The 20568-nt window shown below is 56.4% G+C and overlaps 1 protein-coding gene across 1 annotated transcript in view; it reads right to left on the bottom strand.

Moving 5' to 3' along the window:
* Nucleotides 1–20568, bottom strand: part of LOC132401518 (chromogranin-A-like) — a 36440-nt gene that overhangs the window by 6250 nt on the left and 9622 nt on the right. The window contains exon 5 of the mRNA XM_059983544.1: nt 982–1799. Within this exon, the coding sequence (XP_059839527.1) occupies nt 982–1799 (818 nt within the window). The remainder of the gene's footprint in view (nt 1–981; nt 1800–20568) is intronic.

Genomic DNA, 20568 nt, shown 5'->3' with positions numbered 1-20568 from the left:
TATCGTGGTAATGTTATATATTGCACGGTACTGTTGCCTCAAAAACACAAATTTCATGATGTGTGAGTGATGACAAGTGAGAGGGGTATCATGGTTGGGAAAAGGGGAAGGGAGAAGGGAAGGTGTGGGAAGCACTAGAGAGACATTCTGTAGTGATCAATAAACCAATTGTTCAGAATCAAATGACCTTTCCCGGAGTCTCAGGACACAAACAGACAGACAGACACAGACACCCACACACTCATACAGACACACACACACAGACACCCACACACGCATACAGACACAGACACCCACACACACATACACATACAGACACAGACACCCACACACACATGTACACACATACACACACACACACACACACACACACACACATACAGACACACTCACACAGACACACACACATGCACATACACACTCACACACATACAGACACACACACACATACAGACACAGATACAGACACACACACACACATACAGACACACACACACATACAGACACAGATGCACACACACACAGACACACACACTCACACACGCACATACACACACATACAGACACAGATACAGACACACACACACTCACACACATACAGACACACAAACATACACACACTCACACACACAGACACACACATGCGCATACACACGCACACACTCACACACACAGACACAGACACACACATAAACAGACACACACACAAACATACACATACACAAGGTGTGCATGTAGTACTGCTATCAGCAGAAGAGGTGGATACAGGTTCAATTGCAACATTTAAGAGAAGTTTGGACAGGTACATGGATGGGAAGGGTATGGAAGGCTATAGTCCAGGTGTGAGTCAATGAAACTAGGAAGAGTAACAGTTCAGCATAGATAGATGGGCCGAAGGGCATGTTTCTGTGCTGCAGTGCTCTATGACTCTATAACCATTAGCTTAACCTGGGGAAATGGAGAAAACCTATTTTTACCAACCTTATATTTCACTTTCTTTTCTTCTTCCTCTCCCTCCTCCTCTTCATCCTCGCTATCCTCGTCTTTGCTGCTTTCCAAATCACGGTTCCTCTTCCACTCCTGTTCAATCTCACCCTCATGTCTCTTCTTGAAGTCCACACCAAAGTGATGGCGTCCCTTATCCTTGATCTCCTGCTGCTCGAGGGATTGCTTGCCACCCCCTCCCTGCAGGTGGGTTCCGACCCCCAGGATCTTCATCCCTTTCTGCCCTGCTTCAAACTGATCAGTCTCTTCGTCACTGGCATTCTCCTGAACTCGCTTCTCAATGCTCACCAGTCCGTGCTCGTTCCCCATGCTGCCGTCATCGTTCCCTTCACTCCAGTGTTTCTTCTTTCCTTGCTTGTTTTCGAGTTCATGCTTGGCAATCTTCTTGAGGAGCTCATCGATCTTGAGGAGGTCACGTTCATCTTGCCCAAGCTCACTAGAACTTTGATCCTCCTCAGATGACTCACCATGCCTCCCCTCAGAACTTTCTTTGTCTTTATTGACAACCTCTTCCTTGCTTGCATGGGTCACGGCCTTGGTGTCATCTTTACTGGTAAGAGCTTCCTTGTCTTCGTGATGTTCCTCCATGTTCAGCTCCTCGCTTTTCTTGTATCTCACCATGTCTTCCTCTTCCTTTGAAAGGAGATCCTTCTTCACATGGGATCCTCCTGGGCCATTGAGATCTTCCTCCCTTTCATCCCTTTTCTCCAAATTCTCTGCCTCATTCCACTCTGCATTTGGGTAGTTCCACTTCTTGTCTCCTTTGAGAGACCTTTGCTTGGCTGAACTCTCTCCTGTGGACAGGAAGCACAAGGGTTAAAACGTTCGAGGATGTTACCACGAGGAAAGATTGGATAAACCAGGGCTATTTGTTGAGAGCTGTCTTAATAGATTGGTAGCTTCTTAATTAGTAAGGGCATCAAAGGATTGGGGGAGAAGGCAGGAGAATGGGGTAGGGCAGGAGAATGGGGGAGAAGGCAGGAGAATGGGGGAGGTGGGAGAATGGGGGAGAAGGCAGGAGAATGGGGAGAAGGCAGGAGAATGGGGTAGGGCGGGAGAATGGGGGAGAAGGCAGGAAAATAGTGTAGGGCGGGAGAATGGGGAGAAGGCAGGAGAATGGGGTAGGGTGGGAGAATGGGGAGAAGGCAGGAGAATGTGGGGAGGATGGGAGAATGGGGGAAAAGGCTGGAGAATGGGGGGAAGGCAGGAGAATGGGGGAGGCTGGAGAATGGGGTAGGGCGGGAGAATGGGGGAGAAGGCAGGAGAATGGGGTAAGGTGGAATGGGGGAGAAGGCAAGAGAATGGGGTAGGGTGGGAGAATGGGGGAAAAGGCTGGAGAATGGGGTAGGGTGGGAGAATGGGGAGAAGACAGGAGAATGGGGGAAGGCAGGAGAATGGGGTAGGGTGGAATGGGGGAGAAGGCAGGAGAATGGGGTAGGGTGGGAGAATGGGGAGAAGGCTGGAGAATGGGGGAGAAGGCAGGAGAATGGGGTATGGAGGGAGAATGGGGGAGAAGGCAGGAGAATGGGGTAGGGCGGGAGAATGGGGGAGGAGATTGGGGTAGGGTGGGAGAATGGGGGAGAAGGCTGGAGAATGGGGTAGGGTGGGAGAATGGGGAGAAGACAGGAGAATGGGGGAAGGCAGGAGAATGGGGTAGGGTGGAATGGGGGAGAAGGCAGGAGAATGGGGAAGAAGGCTGGAGAATGGGGTAGGGCGGGAGAATGGGGGAGAAGGCAGGAGAATGGGGTAGGGTGGAATGGGGGAGAAGGCAGGAGAATGGGGTAGGGTGGGAGAATGGGGGAAAAGGCTGGAGAATGGGGTAGGGTGGGAGAATGGGGAGAAGACAGGAGAATGGGGAAGGCAGGAGAATGGGGGAAGGCAGGAGAATGGGGTAGGGTGGAATGGGGGAGAAGGCAGGAGAATGGGGTAGGGTGGGAGAATGGGGAGAAGGCAGGAGAATGGGGAAGAAGGCTGGAGAATGGGGTAGGGCGGGAGAATGGGGGAGAAGGCAGGAGAATGGGTTAGGGTGGAATGGGGGAGAAGGCAGGAGAATGGGGTAGGGTGGGAGAATGGGGGAAAAGGCTGGAGAATGGGGTAGGGTGGGAGAATGGGGAGAAGACAGGAGAATGGGGGAAGGCAGGAGAATGGGGTAGGGTGGAATGGGGGAGAAGGCAGGAGAATGGGGTAGGGTGGGAGAATGGGGAGAAGGCTGGAGAATGGGCGAGAAGGCAGGAGAATGGGGTACGGAGGGAGAATGGGGGAGAAGGCAGGAGAATGGGGTAGGGCGGGAGAATGGGGGAGGAGATTGGGGTAGGGTGGGAGAATGGGGGAGAAGGCATTAGAATGGGGTAGGGAGGGAGAATGGGGGAGGAGATTGGGGTAGGGTGGGAGAATGGGGGAGAAGGCAGGAGAATGGGGAAGAAGGCTGGAGAATGGGGTAGGGCGGGAGAATGGGGAGAAGGCAGGAGAATGGGGTAGGGTGGAATGGGGGAGAAGGCAGGAGAATGGGGTAGGGTGGAATGGGGGAGAAGGCAGGAGAATGGGGTAGGGTGGGAGAATGGAGGAGAAGGCAGGAGAATAGGGTAGGGCGGGAGAATGGGGGAGGAGATTGGGGTAGGGTGGGAGAATGGGGGAGAAGGCTGGAGAATGGGGTAGGGTGGGAGAATGGGGAGAAGACAGGAGAATGGGGGAAGGCAGGAGAATGGGGTAGGGTGGAATGGGGGAGAAGGCAGGAGAATGGGGTAGGGTGGGAGAATGGGGAGAAGGCTGGAGAATGGGGGAGAAGGCAGGAGAATGGGGTACGGAGGGAGAATGGGGGAGAAGGCAGGAGAATGGGGTAGGGCGGGAGAATGGGGGAGAAGGCAGGAGAATGGGGTAGGGTGGGAGAATGGGGAGAAGGCTGGAGAATGGGGGAGAAGGCAGGAGAATGGGGTAGGGCAGGAGAATGGGGCAGAAGGCAGGAGAATGGGGTAGGGCGGGAGAATGGGGTAGGGCTGGAGAATGGGGGAGAAGGCAGGAGAATGGTGTAGGGCGGGAGAATGGTGTAGGGCGGGAGAATGGGGGAGAAGGCAGGAGAATGGGGTAGGGTGGAATGGGGAGAAGGCAGGAGAATGGGGTAGGGCGGGAGAATGGGGAAGGCAGGAGAATGGGGTAGGGCGGGAGAATGGGGGAGAAGGCTGGAGAACAGGGTAGGGTGGGAGAATGGGGGAGAAGGCTGGAGAATGGGGTATGGTGGGAGAATGGGGGAGAAGGCTGGAGAATGGGGTAGGGTGGGAGAATGGGGGAGAAGGCTGGAGAATGGGGTAGGGCGGGAGAATGGGGAGAAGGCTGGAGAATGGGGTAGGGCGGGAGAATGGGGGAGAATGGGGTAGGGTGGGAGAATGGGGGATAAGGCAGGAGAATGGGGTAGGGCGGGAGGATGGGGGAGAAGGCAGGAGAATGGGGTAGAGTGGGAGAATGGGGGATAAGGCAGGAGAATGGGGTAGGGCGGGAGATTGGGGTAGGGTGGGAGAATGGGGTAGGGCGGGAGAATGGGGGAGAAGGCGGGAGAATGGGGGAGAAGGCAGGAGAATGGGGTAGGGCGGGAGAATGGGGAGAACGCTGGAGAATGGGGGAGAAGGCAGGAGAATGGGGTAGGGCAGGAGAATGGGGGAGAAGGCAGGAGAATGGGGTAGGGCGGGAGAATGGGGTAGGGCTGGAGAATGGGGGAGAAGGCAGGAGAATGGGGTAGGGCGGGAGAATGGGGGAGAAGGCAGGAGAATGGGGTAGGGTGGAATGGGGGAGAAGGCAGGAGAATGGGGTAGGGCGGGAGAATGGGGAAGGCAGGAGAATGGGGTACGGAGGGAGAATGGGGGAGAAGGCAGGAGAATGGGGTAGGGTGGGAGAATGGGGAGAAGACAGGAGAATGGGGGAAGGCAGGAGAATGGGGTAGGGTGGAATGGGGGAGAAGGCAGGAGAATGGGGTAGGTTGGGAGAATGGGGAGAAGGCTGGAGAATGGGGGAGAAGGCAGGAGAATGGGGTACGGAGAGAGAATGGGGGAGAAGGCAGGAGAATGGGGTAGGGCGGGAGAATGGGGGAGAAGGCAGGAGAATGGGGTAGGGTGGGAGAATGGGGAGAAGGCTGGAGAATGGGGGAGAAGGCAGGAGAATGGGGTAGGGCAGGAGAATGGGGGAGAAGGCAGGAGAATGGGGTAGGGCGGGAGAATGGGGGAGAAGGCAGGAGTATGGGGTAGGGCGGGAGAATGGGGGAGGCAGGAGAATGGGGTAGGGTGGAATGGGGGAGAAGGCAGGAGAATGGGGTAGGGCGGGAGAATGGGGGAGAAGGCAGGAGAATGGGGTAGGGTGGAATGGGGGAGAAGGCAGGAGAATGGGGTTGGGCGGGAGAATGGGGCAGGAGAATGGGGTACGGAGGGAGAATGGGGGAGAAGGCAGGAGAATGGGGTAGGGCGGGAGAATGGGGAGGAGATTGGGGTAGGGTGGGCGAATGGGGGAGAAGGCTGGAGAATGGGGTAGGGTGGGAGAATGGGGAGAAGACAGGAGAATGGGGGAAGGCAGGAGAATGGGGTAGGGTGGAATGCGGGAGAAGGCAGGAGAATGGGGTAGGTTGGGAGAATGGGGAGAAGGCTGGAGAATGGGGGAGAAGGCAGGAGAATGGGGTACGGAGAGAGAATGGGGGAGAAGGCAGGAGAATGGGGTAGGGCGGGAGAATGGGGGAGAAGGCAGGAGAATGGGGTAGGGTGGGAGAATGGGGAGAAGGCTGGAGAATGGGGGAGAAGGCAGGAGAATGGGGTAGGGCAGGAGAATGGGGGAGAAGGCAGGAGAATGGGGTAGGGCGGGAGAATGGGGGAGAAGGCAGGAGTATGGGGTAGGGCGGGAGAATGGGGGAGGCAGGAGAATGGGGTAGGGTGGAATGGGGGTGAAGGCAGGAGAATGGGGTAGGGCGGGAGAATGGGGGAGAAGGCAGGAGAATGGGGTAGGGTGGAATGGGGGAGAAGGCAGGAGAATGGGGTTGGGCGGGAGAATGGGGTACGGAGGGAGAATGGGGGAGAAGGCAGGAGAATGGGGTAGGGCGGGAGAATGGGGAGGAGATTGGGGTAGGGTGGGAGAATGGGGGAGAAGGCTGGAGAATGGGGTAGGGTGGGAGAATGGGGAGAAGACAGGAGAATGGGGTAAGGCGGGAGAATGGGGGAGAAGGCAGGAGAATGGGGTAGGGTGGAATGGGGGAGAAGGCAGGAGAATGGGGTAGGGCCGGAGAATGGGGAGAAGGCTGGAGAATGGGGGAGAAGGCAGGAGAATGGTGTAGGGCAGGAGAATGGGGGAGAAGGCAGGAGAATGGGGTAGGGCGGGAGAATGGGGTAGGGCTGGAGAATGGGGGAGAAGGCAGGAGAATGGGGTAGGGCGGGAGAATGGGGGAGAAGGCAGGAGAATGGGGTAGGGCGGGAGGATGGGGGAGAAGGCTGGAGAATGGGGTAGGGCGGGAGAATGGGGGAGAAGGCAGGAGAATGGGGTAGGGCGGGAGGATGGGGGAGAAGGCAGGAGAATGGGGTAGGGTGGGAGAATGGGGGATAAGGCAGGAGAATGGGGTAGGGCGGGAGAATGGGGTAGGGTGGGAGAATGGGGGAGAAGGCGGGAGAATGGGGGAGAAGGCAGGAGAATGGGGTAGGGCGGGAGAATGGGGAAGGCAGGAGAATGGGGTAGGGCGGGAGAATGGGGTAGGGCTGGAGAATGGGGTAGGGCTGGAGAATGCGGGAGGCAGGAGAATGGGGGAAAAGGCAGGAGAATGGGGTAGGGTGGGAGAATGGGGGAGAAGGCAGGAGAATGGGGTAGGGCGGGAGAATGGGGGAGAAGGCAGGAGAATGGGGTAGGGCGGGAGAATGGGGAGAATGGGGTAGGGCGGGTGAATGGGGGAGCAGAATGGGGTAGGGCAGGAGAATGGGGTAGGGCGGGAGAATGGGGGAGAAGGCAGGAGAATGGGGTAGGGTGGGAGAATGGGGTAGGGCGGGAGAATGGGGGAGAAGGCAGGAGAATGGGGTAGGGTGGGAGAATGGGGTAGGGCGGGAGAATGGGGGAGAAGGCAGGAGAATGGGGTAGGGTGGGAGAATGGGTGAGAAGGCAGGAGAATGAGGTAGGGTGGGAGAATGGGGGAGAAGGCAGGAGAATGGGGGAGAAGGCTGGAGAATGGGGTAGGGTGGGAGAATGGGGGAGAAGGCAGGAGAATGGTGGAGAAGGCAGGAGAATGGGGTAGGGCAGGAGAATGGGGTAGGGCAGGAGAATGGGGGAGAAGGCAGGAGAATGGGGTAGGGCGGGAGAATGGGGTAGGGCTGGAGAATGGGGGAGAAGGCAGGAGAATGGTGTAGGGCGGGAGAATGGGGTAGGGTGGAATGGGGGAGAAGGCAGGAGAATGGGGTAGGGCGGGAGAATGGGGAAGGCAGGAGAATGGGGTAGGGCGGGAGAATGGGGGAGAAGGCTGGAGAACAGGGTAGGGTGGGAGAATGGGGGAGAAGGCTGGAGAATGGGTTATGGTGGGAGAATGGGGGAGAAGGCTGGAGAATGGGGTAGGGTGGGAGAATGGGGGAGAAGGCTGGAGAATGGGGTAGGGCGGGAGAATGGGGGAGAAGGCTGGAGAATGGGGTAGGGCGGGAGAATGGGGGAGAATGGGGTAGGGTGGGAGAATGGGGGATAAGGCAGGAGAATGGGGTAGGGCGGGAGAATGGGGGAGGCAGGAGAATGGGGTAGGGTGGAATGGGGGAGAAGGCAGGAGAATGGGGTAGGGCGGGAGAATGGGGAAGGCAGGAGAATGGGGTAGGGCGGGAGAATGGGGGAGAAGGCTGGAGAACGGGGTAGGGTGGGAGAATGGGGGAGAAGGCTGGGGAATGGGGTATGGTGGGAGAATGGGGGAGAAGGCTGGAGAATGGGGTAGGGTGGGAGAATGGGGGAGAAGGCTGGAGAATGGGGTAGGGCGGGAGAATGGGGGAGAAGGCTGGAGAATGGGGTAGGGCGGGAGAATGGGGGAGAAGGCAGGAGAATGGGGTAGGGCGGGAGGATGGGGGAGAAGGCAGGAGAATGGGGTAGGGTGGGAGAATGGGGGATAAGGCAGGAGAATGGGGTAGGGCGGGAGAATGGGGTAGGGTGGGAGAATGCGGTAGGGCAGGAGAATGGGGGAGAAGGCGGGAGAATGGGGGAGAAGGCAGGAGAATGGGGTAGGGCGGGAGAATGGGGGAGAAGAATGGGGTAGGGCAGGAGAATGGGGTAGGGCGGGAGAATGGGGGAGAAGGCAGGAGAATGGGGTAGGGTTGGAGAATGGGGTAGGGCGGGAGAATGGGGGAGAAGGCAGGAGAATGGGGTAGGGTGGGAGAATGGGGTAGGGCGGGAGAATGGGGGAGAAGGCAGGAGAATGGGGTAGGGTGGGAGAATGGGTGAGAAGGCAGGAGAATGGGGTAGGGTGGGAGAATGGGGGAGAAGGCAGGAGAATGGGGAGAAGGCTGGAGAATGGGGTAGGGTGGGAGAATGGGGGAGAAGGCAGGAGAATGGTGGAGAAGGCAAGAGAATGGGGTAGGGCAGGAGAATGGGGGAGAAGGCAGGAGAATGGGGTAGGGCGGGAGAATGGGGTAGGGCTGGAGAATGGGGGAGAAGGCAGGAGAATGGTGTAGGGCGGGAGAATGGGGGAGAAGGCAGGAGAATGGGGTAGGGTGGAATGGGGGAGAAGGCAGGAGAATGGGGAGAAGGCTGGAGAATGGGGTAGGGTGGGAGAATGGGGGAGAAGGCAGGAGAATGGTGGAGAAGGCAAGAGAATGGGGTAGGGCAGGAGAATGGGGGATAAGGCAGGAGAATGGGGTAGGGCGGGAGAATGGGGGAGGCAGGAGAATGGGGTAGGGTGGAATGGGGGAGAAGGCAGGAGAATGGGGTAGGGCGGGAGAATGGGGAAGGCAGGAGAATGGGGTAGGGCGGGAGAATGGGGGAGAAGGCTGGAGAACGGGGTAGGGTGGGAGAATGGGGGAGAAGGCTGGGGAATGGGGTATGGTGGGAGAATGGGGGAGAAGGCTGGAGAATGGGGTAGGGTGGGAGAATGGGGGAGAAGGCTGGAGAATGGGGTAGGGCGGGAGAATGGGGGAGAAGGCTGGAGAATGGGGTAGGGCGGGAGAATGGGGGAGAAGGCAGGAGAATGGGGTAGGGCGGGAGGATGGGGGAGAAGGCAGGAGAATGGGGTAGGGTGGGAGAATGGGGGATAAGGCAGGAGAATGGGGTAGGGCGGGAGAATGGGGTAGGGTGGGAGAATGCGGTAGGGCAGGAGAATGGGGGAGAAGGCGGGAGAATGGGGGAGAAGGCAGGAGAATGGGGTAGGGCGGGAGAATGGGGGAGAAGAATGGGGTAGGGCAGGAGAATGGGGTAGGGCGGGAGAATGGGGGAGAAGGCAGGAGAATGGGGTAGGGTGGGAGAATGGGGTAGGGCGGGAGAATGGGGGAGAAGGCAGGAGAATGGGGTAGGGTGGGAGAATGGGGTAGGGCGGGAGAATGGGGGAGAAGGCAGGAGAATGGGGTAGGGTGGGAGAATGGGTGAGAAGGCAGGAGAATGGGGTAGGGTGGGAGAATGGGGGAGAAGGCAGGAGAATGGGGAGAAGGCTGGAGAATGGGGTAGGGTGGGAGAATGGGGGAGAAGGCAGGAGAATGGTGGAGAAGGCAAGAGAATGGGGTAGGGCAGGAGAATGGGGGAGAAGGCTGGAGAACAGGGTAGGGTGGGAGAATGGGGGAGAAGGCTGGAGAATGGGGTATGGTGGGAGAATGGGGGAGAAGGCTGGAGAATGGGGTAGGGTGGGAGAATGGGGGAGAAGGCTGGAGAATGGGGTAGGGCGGGAGAATGGGGGAGAAGGCTGGAGAATGGGGTAGGGCGGGAGAATGGGGGAGAATGGGGTAGGGTGGGAGAATGGGGGATAAGGTAGGAGAATGGGGGAGAAGGCAGGAGTATGGGGTAGGGCGGGAGAATGGGGGAGGCAGGAGAATGGGGTAGGGTGGAATGGGGGAGAAGGCAGGAGAATGGGATAGGGCGGGAGAATGGGGAAGGCAGGAGAATGGGGTAGGGCGGGAGAATGGGGGAGAAGGCTGGAGAACGGGGTAGGGTGGGAGAATGGGGGAGAAGGCTGGAGAATGGGGTATGGTGGGAGAATTTGGGAAAAGGCTGGAGAATGGGGTAGGGTGGGAGAATGGGGGAGAAGGCTGGAGAATGGGGTAGGGCGGGAGAATGGGGGAGAAGGCTGGAGAATGGGGTAGGGCGGGAGAATGGGGGAGAAGGCAGGAGAATGGGGTAGGGCGGGAGGATGGGGGAGAAGGCAGGAGAATGGGGTAGGGTGGGAGAATGGGGGATAAGGCAGGAGAGTGAGGTAGGGTGGGAGAATGGGGTAGGGTGGGAGAATGGGGTAGGGCGGGAGAATGGGGGAGAAGGCGGGAGAATGGGGGAGAAGGATGGGGTAGGGCGGGCGAATGGGGAGAAGGCTGGAGAATGGGGGAGAAGGCAGGAGAATGCGGTAGGGCAGGAGAATGGGGGAGAAGGCAGGAGAATGGGGTAGGGCGGGAGAATGGGGTAGGGCTGGAGAATGGGGGAGAAGGCAGGAGAATGGGGTAGGGCGGGAGAATGGGGTAGGGCTGGAGAATGGGGGAGAAGGCAGGAGAATGGTGTAGGGCGGGAGAATGGGGGAGAAGGCAGGAGAATGGGGTAGGGTGGAATGGGGGAGAAGGCAGGAGAATGGGGTAGGGCGGGAGAATGGGGAAGGCAGGAGAATGGGGTAGGGCGGGAGAATGGGGGAGAAGGATGGGGTAGGGCGGGCGAATGGGGAGAAGGCTGGAGAATGGGGTAGGGTGGAATGGGGGAGAAGGCAGGAGAATGGGGTTGGGCGGGAGAATGGGGCAGGAGAATGGGGTACGGAGGGAGAATGGGGGAGAAGGCAGGAGAATGGGGTAGGGCGGGAGAATGGGGAGGAGATTGGGGTACGGTGGGAGAATGGGGGAGAAGGCTGGAGAATGGGGTAGGGTGGGAGAATGGGGAGAAGACAGGAGAATGGGGGAAGGCAGGAGAATGGGGTAGGGTGGAATGCGGGAGAAGGCAGGAGAATGGGGTAGGTTGGGAGAATGGGGAGAAGGCTGGAGAATGGGGGAGAAGGCAGGAGAATGGGGTACGGAGAGAGAATGGGGGAGAAGGCAGGAGAATGGGGTAGGGCGGGAGAATGGGGGAGAAGGCAGGAGAATGGGGTAGGGTGGGAGAATGGGGAGAAGGCTGGAGAATGGGGGAGAAGGCAGGAGAATGGGGTAGTGCAGGAGAATGGGGGAGAAGGCAGGAGAATGGGGTAGGGCGGGAGAATGGGGGAGAAGGCAGGAGTATGGGGTAGGGCGGGAGAATGGGGGAGGCAGGAGAATGGGGTAGGGTGGAATGGGGGAGAAGGCAGGAGAATGGGGTAGGGCGGGAGAATGGGGGAGAAGGCAGGAGATTGGGGTAGGGTGGAATGGGGGAGAAGGCAGGAGAATGGGGTTGGGCGGGAGAATGGGGTACGGAGGGAGAATGGGGGAGAAGGCAGGAGAATGGGGTAGGGCGGGAGAATGGGGAGGAGATTGGGGTAGGGTGGGAGAATGGGGGAGAAGGCTGGAGAATGGGGTAGGGTGGGAGAATGGGGAGAAGACAGGAGAATGGGGTAAGGCGGGAGAATGGGGGAGAAGGCAGGAGAATGGGGTAGGGTGGAATGGGGGAGAAGGCAGGAGAATGGGGTAGGGCCGGAGAATGGGGAGAAGGCTGGAGAATGGGGGAGAAGGCAGGAGAATGGTGTAGGGCAGGAGAATGGGGGAGAAGGCAGGAGAATGGGGTAGGGCGGGAGAATGGGGTAGGGCTGGAGAATGGGGGAGAAGGCAGGAGAATGGGGTAGGGCGGGAGAATGGGGGAGAAGGCAGGAGAATGGGGTAGGGCGGGAGGATGGGGGAGAAGGCTGGAGAATGGGGTAGGGCGGGAGAATGGGGGAGAAGGCAGGAGAATGGGGTAGGGCGGGAGGATGGGGGAGAAGGCAGGAGAATGGGGTAGGGTGGGAGAATGGGGGATAAGGCAGGAGAATGGGGTAGGGCGGGAGAATGGGGTAGGGTGGGAGAATGGGGGAGAAGGCGGGAGAATGGGGGAGAAGGCAGGAGAATGGGGTAGGGCGGGAGGATGGGGGAGAAGGCTGGAGAATGGGGTAGGGCGGGAGAATGGGGGAGAAGGCAGGAGAATGGGGGAGAAGGCGGGAGAATGGGGTAGGGCGGGAGAATGGGGGAGAAGGCAGGAGAATGGGGTAGGGCGGGAGAATGGGGGAGAAGGCAGGAGAATGGGGTAGGGCAGGAGAATGGGGGAGAAGGCAGGAGAATGGGGTAGGGTGGGAGAATGGGGGAGAAGGCAGGAGAATAGGGGAGAAGGCAGGAGAATGGGGCAGGGTGGGAGAATGGGGGAGAAGGCAGGAGAATGGGGTAGGGTGGGAGAAGGGGTAGGGCGGGGGAATGGGGAGAAGGCAGGAGAATGGGGTAGGGTGGGAGAATGGGGGAGAAGGCAGGAGAATGGGGGAGAAGGCAGGAGAATGGGGGAGAAGGCGTGAGAATGGGGTAGGGCGGGAGAATGGGGGAGAAGGCAGGAGAATGGGGTAGGGCGGGAGAATGGGGGAGAAGGCAGGAGAATGGGGTAGGGTGGGAGAATGGGGGAGAAGGCGGGAGAATGGGGTAGGGTGGGAGAATGGGGGAGAAGGCGGGAGAATGGGGTAGGGTGGGAGAATGGGGGAGAAGGCAGGAGAATGGGGTAGGGCGGGAGAATGTGGGAGAAGGCGGGAGAATGGGGTAGGGTGGGAGAATGGGGGAGAAGGCAGGAGAATGGGGTAGGGTGGGAGAATGGGGGAGAAGGCAGGAGAATGGGGTAGGGCGGGAGAATGGCGGAGAAGGCTGGAGAATGGGGTAGGGTGGGAGAATGTGGTAGGGTGGGAGAATGGGTGAGAAGGCAGGAGAATGGGGGAGAAGGCAGGAGAATGGGGTAGAGCGGGAGAATGGGGGAGAAGGCAGGAGAATGGGGAGAAGGCAGGAGAATGGGGTATGGCAGGAGAATGGGGTAGGGCAGGAGAATGGGGTAGGGCGGGAGAATGGGGTAGGGCGGGAGAATGAGGGAGAAGGCAGGAGAATGGGGTAGGGCGGGAGAATGGGGTAGGGCGGGAGAATGGGGGAGAAGGCGGGAGGATGGGGTAGGGTGGGAGAATGGGGGAGAAGGCAGGAGAATAGGGGAGAAGGCAGGAGAATGGGGTAGGGTGGGAGAATGGGGGAGAAGGCAGGAGAATGGGGTAGGGTGGGAGGGGTAGGGCGGGGGAATGGGGAGAAGGCAGGAGAATGGGGTAGGGTGGGAGAATGGGGGAGAAGGCAGGAGAATGGGGGAGAAGGCAGGATTATGGGGGAGAAGGCGTGAGAATGGGGTAGGGCGGGAGAATGGGGGAGAAGGCAGGAGAATGGGGTAGGGCGGGAGAATGGGGGAGAAGGCAGGAGAATGGGGTAGGGTGGGAGAATGGGGGAGAAGGCGGGAGAATGGGGAAGGGTGGGAGAATGGGGGAGAAAGCGGGAGAATGGGGTAGGGTTGGAGAATGGGGGAGAAGGCAGGAGAATGGGGTAGGGTGGGAGAATGGGGGAGAAGGCGGGAGAATGGGGTAGGGTGGGAGAATGGGGGAGAAGGCGGGAGAATGGGGTAGGGTGGGAGAATGGGGGAGAAGGCAGGAGAATGGGGTAGGGCGGGAGAATGGGGGAGAAGGCGGGAGAATGGGGTAGGGTGGGAGAATGGGGGAGAAGGCAGGAGAATGGGGTAGGGTGGGAGAATGGGGGAGAAGGCAGGAGAATGGGGTAGGGTGGGAGAATGGGGTAGGGCGGGAGAATGGCGGAGAAGGCTGGAGAATGGGGTAGGGTGGGAGAATGTGGTAGGGTGGGAGAATGGGTGAGAAGGCAGGAGAATGGGGGAGAAGGCAGGAGAATGGGGTAGGGCGGGAGAATGGGGGAGAAGGCAGGAGAATGGGGAGAAGGCAGGAGAATGGGGTACGGCAGGAGAATGGGGTAGGGCAGGAGAATGGGGTAGGGCGGGAGAATGGGGTAGGGCGGGAGAATGAGGGAGAAGGCAGGAGAATGGGGTAGGGCGGGAGAATGGGGTAGGGCGGGAGAATGGGGGAGAAGGCGGGAGGATGGGGTAGGGTGGGAGAATGGGGGAGAAGGCAGGAGAATAGGGGAGAAGGCAGGAGAATGGGGTAGGGTGGGAGAATGGGGGAGAAGGCAGTAGAATGGGGTAGGGTGGGAGAAGGGGTAGGGCGGGGGAATGGGGAGAAGGCAGGAGAATGGGGTAGGGTGGGAGAATGGGGGAGAAGGCAGGAGAATGGGGGAGAAGGCGTGAGAATGGGGTAGGGCGGGAGAATGGGGGAGAAGGCAGGAGAATGGGGTAGGGCGGGAGAATGGGGGAGAAGGCAGGAGAATGGGGTAGGGTGGGAGAATGGGGGAGAAGGCGGGAGAATGGGGTAGGGTGGGAGAATGGGGGAGAAAGCGGGAGAATGGGGTAGGGTTGGAGAATGGGGGAGAAGGCAGGAGAATGGGGTAGGTCGGGAGAATGGGGGAGAAGGCGGGAGAATGGGGTAGGGTGGGAGAATGGGGGAGAAGGCAGGAGAATGGGGTAGGGTGGGAGAATGGGGGAGAAGGCAGGAGAATGGGGTAGGGTGGGAGAATGGGGTAGGGCGGGAGAATGGGGGAGAAGGTGGGAGGATGTGGTAGGGTGGGAGAATGGGGGAGAAGGCAGGAGAATGGGGTAGGGCGGAAGAATGGGGGAGAAGGCAGGAGATTGGGGTAGGGCGGGACAGAATCAGCTATGTTAGAATGGTGGAGAAGACTCAATGGCCCAATTGGCCTAATTCTGTTCTTATTACATGATCTAACCAGGATATAAAATAGTGACGGGACTAGATAGAATAAGTAGAAGGAGTTAGTAGAGTTAGTTTCCTTAGCAGAGGAGTTGCAAACTAAGGATTAGATGGAAAGTGATGAGAGGTTCCTTGAGGCTTTTATAGCTGGGGGTGGCATGCTCCCACGACCTATAACATGCTCCCGATGAATAGCCTCTGACAACCCAAGTCCAGTTCCTGTCCTTTGTACGTGGCTTAGTTAGCAAGCCCAGCAGAATCGTTTCTACTGACAGGAGAAGGGGCAAAGCTGGGTTACTGGCACCTTAAAACCACTGGCTTCAGGCAGATGGGGCTCGTCTATGGGAAGGAAAACTCGATCTCAAACCTTCGTTAGCTCGTGGCTTTACCCACTCATGGGGAAGGCTTTGAGAGTAAAACCAGAGGAAATTTTCAGAGCTGGAATCCGTAAGGCAGACTTACACTGAGTCCAACACTGACACGTTCCTTTGGGTTCATCAGATGCGTGGAGGAAGAACTTGCTACATGGGCAACAGCTTGTTCTTCATACCGTACTGCCCAGGCAGCCAGGACGCAACATCCATGGTCGACCCTGGCTGACAGAGGCCTCAATGAGAGGGGAGATGAGGGAAGAATTTTCACGCAGAGGGTAGTGGAGATCTGGAGCTTGGCATCTGAAGAGCTTGACAGAAGCATATGCAGTGGACGTGAAGAGTTGTAAGCTCCAGGGCCACAGTCCCAATGCTCGAAGACCAGAAGACCATTAAGACATGGGAGCAGAACTGGGCCATCTGGCCCATCGAGTCTGCTCCACCATTCAACCATGCCTGATTCATTTTCCCTCTCAATCGTTGAGAAGGAAACTATTTCACAACCCACACAGACATGATGGGCCGAATGGCCTCCTCCTAACCCAGAATTATTTTTGTGGTTTCGATTTAAGTCCGTTGATGCACCAGGCACATTCTGTTAAGTAAACAAGGACAGACCACCTTAAGTGAATTGGGATTGCAACTGAATATGATGGTATCTGAGTCCATCTGGGCAAAGACCTTGTCAGTGTAGCTGGTGGAGTACTGCCAGGGCAATTGGCCTTGATAAATGCTCCCATCCAGTTCACTGGCCAATCCCACAGGCACTGACCCCCATCACTGGGTTAGTATGTCTTGAGGTCCTCAACGTTGTCTCAGCTAGACGGGCTAGCTTGGTTTCGTTCGGACAGAGATGCAGCTCCCCTCGGTAAGATCTGCGGTGGCGGTGTCTGTGTTTACATCCACACGGAATGGTGTAAGAACTCTGTGCTGGTTTCCAGACACTGCTCATCGCTAGTGGAATTTGTGGCAGTTCGGTGCAGACCACGGGGATTCACCTCTGTCCTTATATTCGGTGTCTACATTCCCCCCAGCGCTAATGCTAAGGAGGCGCTCTGTGAACTGTACGGGGCTATTAGCGAACTGCAGAACACACATCCTGATGGTCTGTTTATTGTAGCCGGTGATTTTAACCATGCGAACCTTAAGTCAGTGCTCCCCAAATTCCATCAGTATGTGGACTTTGCAACGAGGGGGGAGAACACGTTGGACCTGGTTTACACAAACATTCCCAACGCATACAGGGCAGAGCCCCGCCCCCACCTCGGATACTCAGACCACATCTCTGTTATGCTAATCCCAGCATACAGACCGCTGGTCCAGACCAGTTCAGAAGCAGGTGAAAACCTGGCCAGCAGGAGCCATCTCTGCTCTTCAAGACTGCTTTGAGCACACTGACTGGCACATGTTCAGGGAGGCTGCAACCGATGGCGACTCTACCAACTTAGAGGAGTACACAGCATCAGTGACCAGCTACATCAGCAAGTGCATTGATGATGTTACTCTGTCCAAGACCATCACTATACGTGCCAACCAGAAACCATGGATGACCGCAGAGGTGCGTGCGCTGCTGAGGTCCCACGACTCCACCTTCAGAGCAGGAGACAAGGCAGCTTTAACAACAGCAAGGGCCAAACTGTCCCGAGCCATCAGTGGGGCAAAGCGTGCACACGCCCAGTGAATCCACAGCCACTCCCAGGACAGCGGTGACACGAGGCACATGTGGAAGGGCATCCAGGACATCACCAACTACAGGACAACATCACCTGACTGTGCGGGTGATGCCTCCCTCCCAGATGCGCTGAATAACTTCTATGCCCGGTTTGAGGCGGAAAATGATGTGGCAGCGAGGAAGTCCACCCCTCCTGTGAATGACCAGGTGCTGTGTCTCTCCGTGGCCGACGTGAGAAGAACCCTGTGCAGGGTCAACCCACGAAGGCTGCTGGACCAAACAACATCCCTGGCAGAGTGCTCAGAGGATGGGTAGACCAGCTAGCAGATGTTCTCACTGACATCTTCAACATCTCCCTGAGCAGCGCCACCATTCCAACGTGCTTCAAGGCTGCCACCATCGTCCCCATGCCGAAGAAGTCTTCAGTGACCTGCCTCAATGACCACCGTCCTGTTGCACTCACATCCATTGTCATGAAGTGTTTCGAGAGGCTCGTCATGAGGCATATCAAGACCCTGCTGCCCCCCCTCACTGGACCCCTGCAATTTGTGTACCATCCCAACCACTCACAGACGATGCCATTGCCACCACCCTCCACCTGGCCCTAACCCACCTGGACAAAAAAGACACATACGTTCGGATGCTGTTCATAGACTTCAGTTCAGCATTCAACACAATCATCCCTCAGAAACTGATTGGAAAGCTGAGCCTACTGGGCCTGAACACCTCCCTCTGCAAATGGATCCTAGACTTCCAGACTGGGAGACCTCAGTCAGTCCGGATTGGGAGCAGCATCTCCAACACCATTACACTGAGCACGGGGGCCCGCCAGGGCTGTGTGCTCAGTCCACTGCTGTTCACTCGGCTGACCCATGACTGTGCTGCAACACACAGCTCGAACCACATCATCAAGTTCGTCAATGACACCTCCATGATGGGTCTCATCAGCAAGAACGATAAGTCAGCCCACAGAGAGGAGATGCAACGGCTAACGGACTGGTGCAGAGCCAACAACCTGTCTCTGAATGTGAACAAAACAAAAGAGATGGTTGTTGACTTCAGGAGGGCACGGAGCGACCACTCTCCGCTGAACATCGATGGCTCCTCGGTAGAGATCGTTAAGGGCATCAAATTTCTTGGTGTTCACCTGGCAGAGAATCTCACCTGGTCCCTCAACACCAGCTCCACAGCAAAGAAAGCCCAGCAGAGTCTCTACTTTCTGCGAAGGCTTAGGAAAGTCCATCTCCCACCCACCATCCTCATCACATTCTACAGGGGTTGTATTGAGAGCATCCTGAGCAGCTGCATCACTGCCTGGTTCGGGAATTGCACCGTCTCGGATCGCAAGACCCTGCAGCGGACAGTGAGGTCAGCTGAGAAGATCATCGGGGTCTCTCTTCCTGCCATCACGGACATTTACACTACACACTGCAGCCGCAAAGCAAACAGCATTATGAAGGACCCCACACACCCGTCATACAATCTCTTCTCCCTCCTGCCGTTTGGGAAAAGGCTCCGAAGTATTCGGGCTCTCACGACCAGACTATGTAACAGTTTCTTCCCCCAAGCTATCAGACTCCTCAATACCCAGAGCCTGGACTGACACCTTGCCCTACTATCCTGTTTATTATTTACTGTAATGCCTGCACTGTTTTTGTGCACTTTATGCAGTCCAGTGTAGGTCTGTAGTCTAGTATAGCTTTCTCTGTGTTGTTTTGTATTACGTAGTTCAGTCTAGTTTTTTGTACTGTGTCATGTAAACCATGGTCCTGAAAGGCGTTATCTCATTTTTCTATGCACTGTACCAGCAGTTATGGTCGAAATGACAATGAAAGTTGACTTGACTTGACTTGAACTAGCTGCTCTCCTGCCAGATCCCATCACCGTGTTTCATCATCATCAATGTGGTTTGTTGACAAGATTCCTGCCCCTGAGCAGTAAGCTGTGGGTTCAAGTCCCACTCCAAACCAAAATTTGGTGGTGGTGGGGGGGGTAATGTTGAAGTCTGAAAGGGCTCATATCAGGGCATCTTATTCCAAGTCTCTGGATTTGCAGGATTCCTGCCTTTGATCTTGAAGAAGAGTGAGCCAGTTCTTCTTGATATCCTATGGCCAGTAAAGAGATGAGCTTTATTTGTCAGATGTATACCAACAGTGAAATGCATTGTTTACGTCAACAACCACAGTCCAAGATGTCCAGGAGGCAGCCCGCAGTGCCACAGCAACGTAGCACATCCACAGCTAACACGTACGTCTTTGGAAGGCAGTGGGAACCAACATGAGAATGCACAAACACCTTGGGGGCAGCAGAGAGAAATGAACATCCATCTTACTCTGCAAAGCGTTACGCTAATTGTTGTGTACTTCAGTAATATTTGAGTAATCTCGTAAATATATTGTTTGTTGAAATAATTAATTACGGGTCACATGTACGTGAAATGCGTATGTCATTAAGCTACCACGCGATACGTGCACACCTCGTTTAAAGTAAACGAAGTTAGACCTGTACTTTGGACTCTGGTGTCTTCCTTTGAATTAGTTTAATGTTTTGCAGTTACAAAACATAGGAGCAGAATCGGGCCATTTGGCCCATCAGATCTCCTCTGCCATTTCATCAAGGCTGATCCATTTTCCCTCTCAGCCTCAATCTCCTGCCTTCTCCCCGTATCCCTTCATGCCCCGACTAATCAAGAATCTATCAACCTCTGCCTTGGTCTCCATAGGTGTCTGTGGCAACCAGTTCCACAGATTCACCACCTTCTGGCTAAAGAGATTCCTCCTCATCTCCACTGAAAATGAATTCTGAACCTGATCCTCTGGTCTTAAGCTCCCCCCACCATGGGAAACATCCTCTCCACATCCACTCTATCGAGGCCTTTCAACATTCGACAGATTTGAATGAGGTCACCCCTCATTCTTCTGAATTCCAGTGAGAACAGGCCCAGAGCCACTAAACGCTCCTCATGTGATAAGCCTTTCAATTCTGGAATCCTTTTCGTGAATCTCCTTTGAACCCTCTCCAATGTCAGCACATCCTAAGGGTCCAAATCTGCTCACAATACTCCAAATGAAGCCTCACCAGTGCTTTATAAAGCTCCAACATTACATCCTCGCTTTTCTATTCTAGTCCTCTTGAAATGAATGCTAACATCACATTTGCCTTCCTGCAAATTAACCATACTGATTACCCAACTAATACCATTCCTGTGGGTTATCATGTTGCTGCCTCTGGTGCTCCCGTGCTCACTGGATCTCCCAAGTGACAACACGGACTGTAAGCTCATTGGCTAAAGACCATACTGAGGTTATGGAAGTCCTTATCGAGATGTGGCTCTGCCTTTGATCATTCTACCAGTGTCTTGAGGACAGGTCATTTTAAGATAGGGTTTGAAAATCTAAAACAGTGCAGATGATAGAAATCTGAGGTAAAAATAGGGAATGGTTGAGATACTCAGCATCTGCGATGAGAAAAGAACAGAATCAATTGATGATGATTGGAGACCCCTCATCAGATCTGGGAAAGTGAGAAAGCAACTTTATTTTACAGAGAGGATGGGGTGGGATGGATAGGGTGAAGAGAATATGTGAAGGAAGGGT

This window comes from Hypanus sabinus, chromosome 11 (assembly GCF_030144855.1).
Source record: "Hypanus sabinus isolate sHypSab1 chromosome 11, sHypSab1.hap1, whole genome shotgun sequence".
Classification (NCBI taxonomy): Eukaryota; Metazoa; Chordata; class Chondrichthyes; order Myliobatiformes; family Dasyatidae; genus Hypanus; species Hypanus sabinus.
The sequence above is the reverse complement of the archived record's forward strand: the minus strand, read 5'-3'. Positions and strand labels throughout refer to the sequence as shown.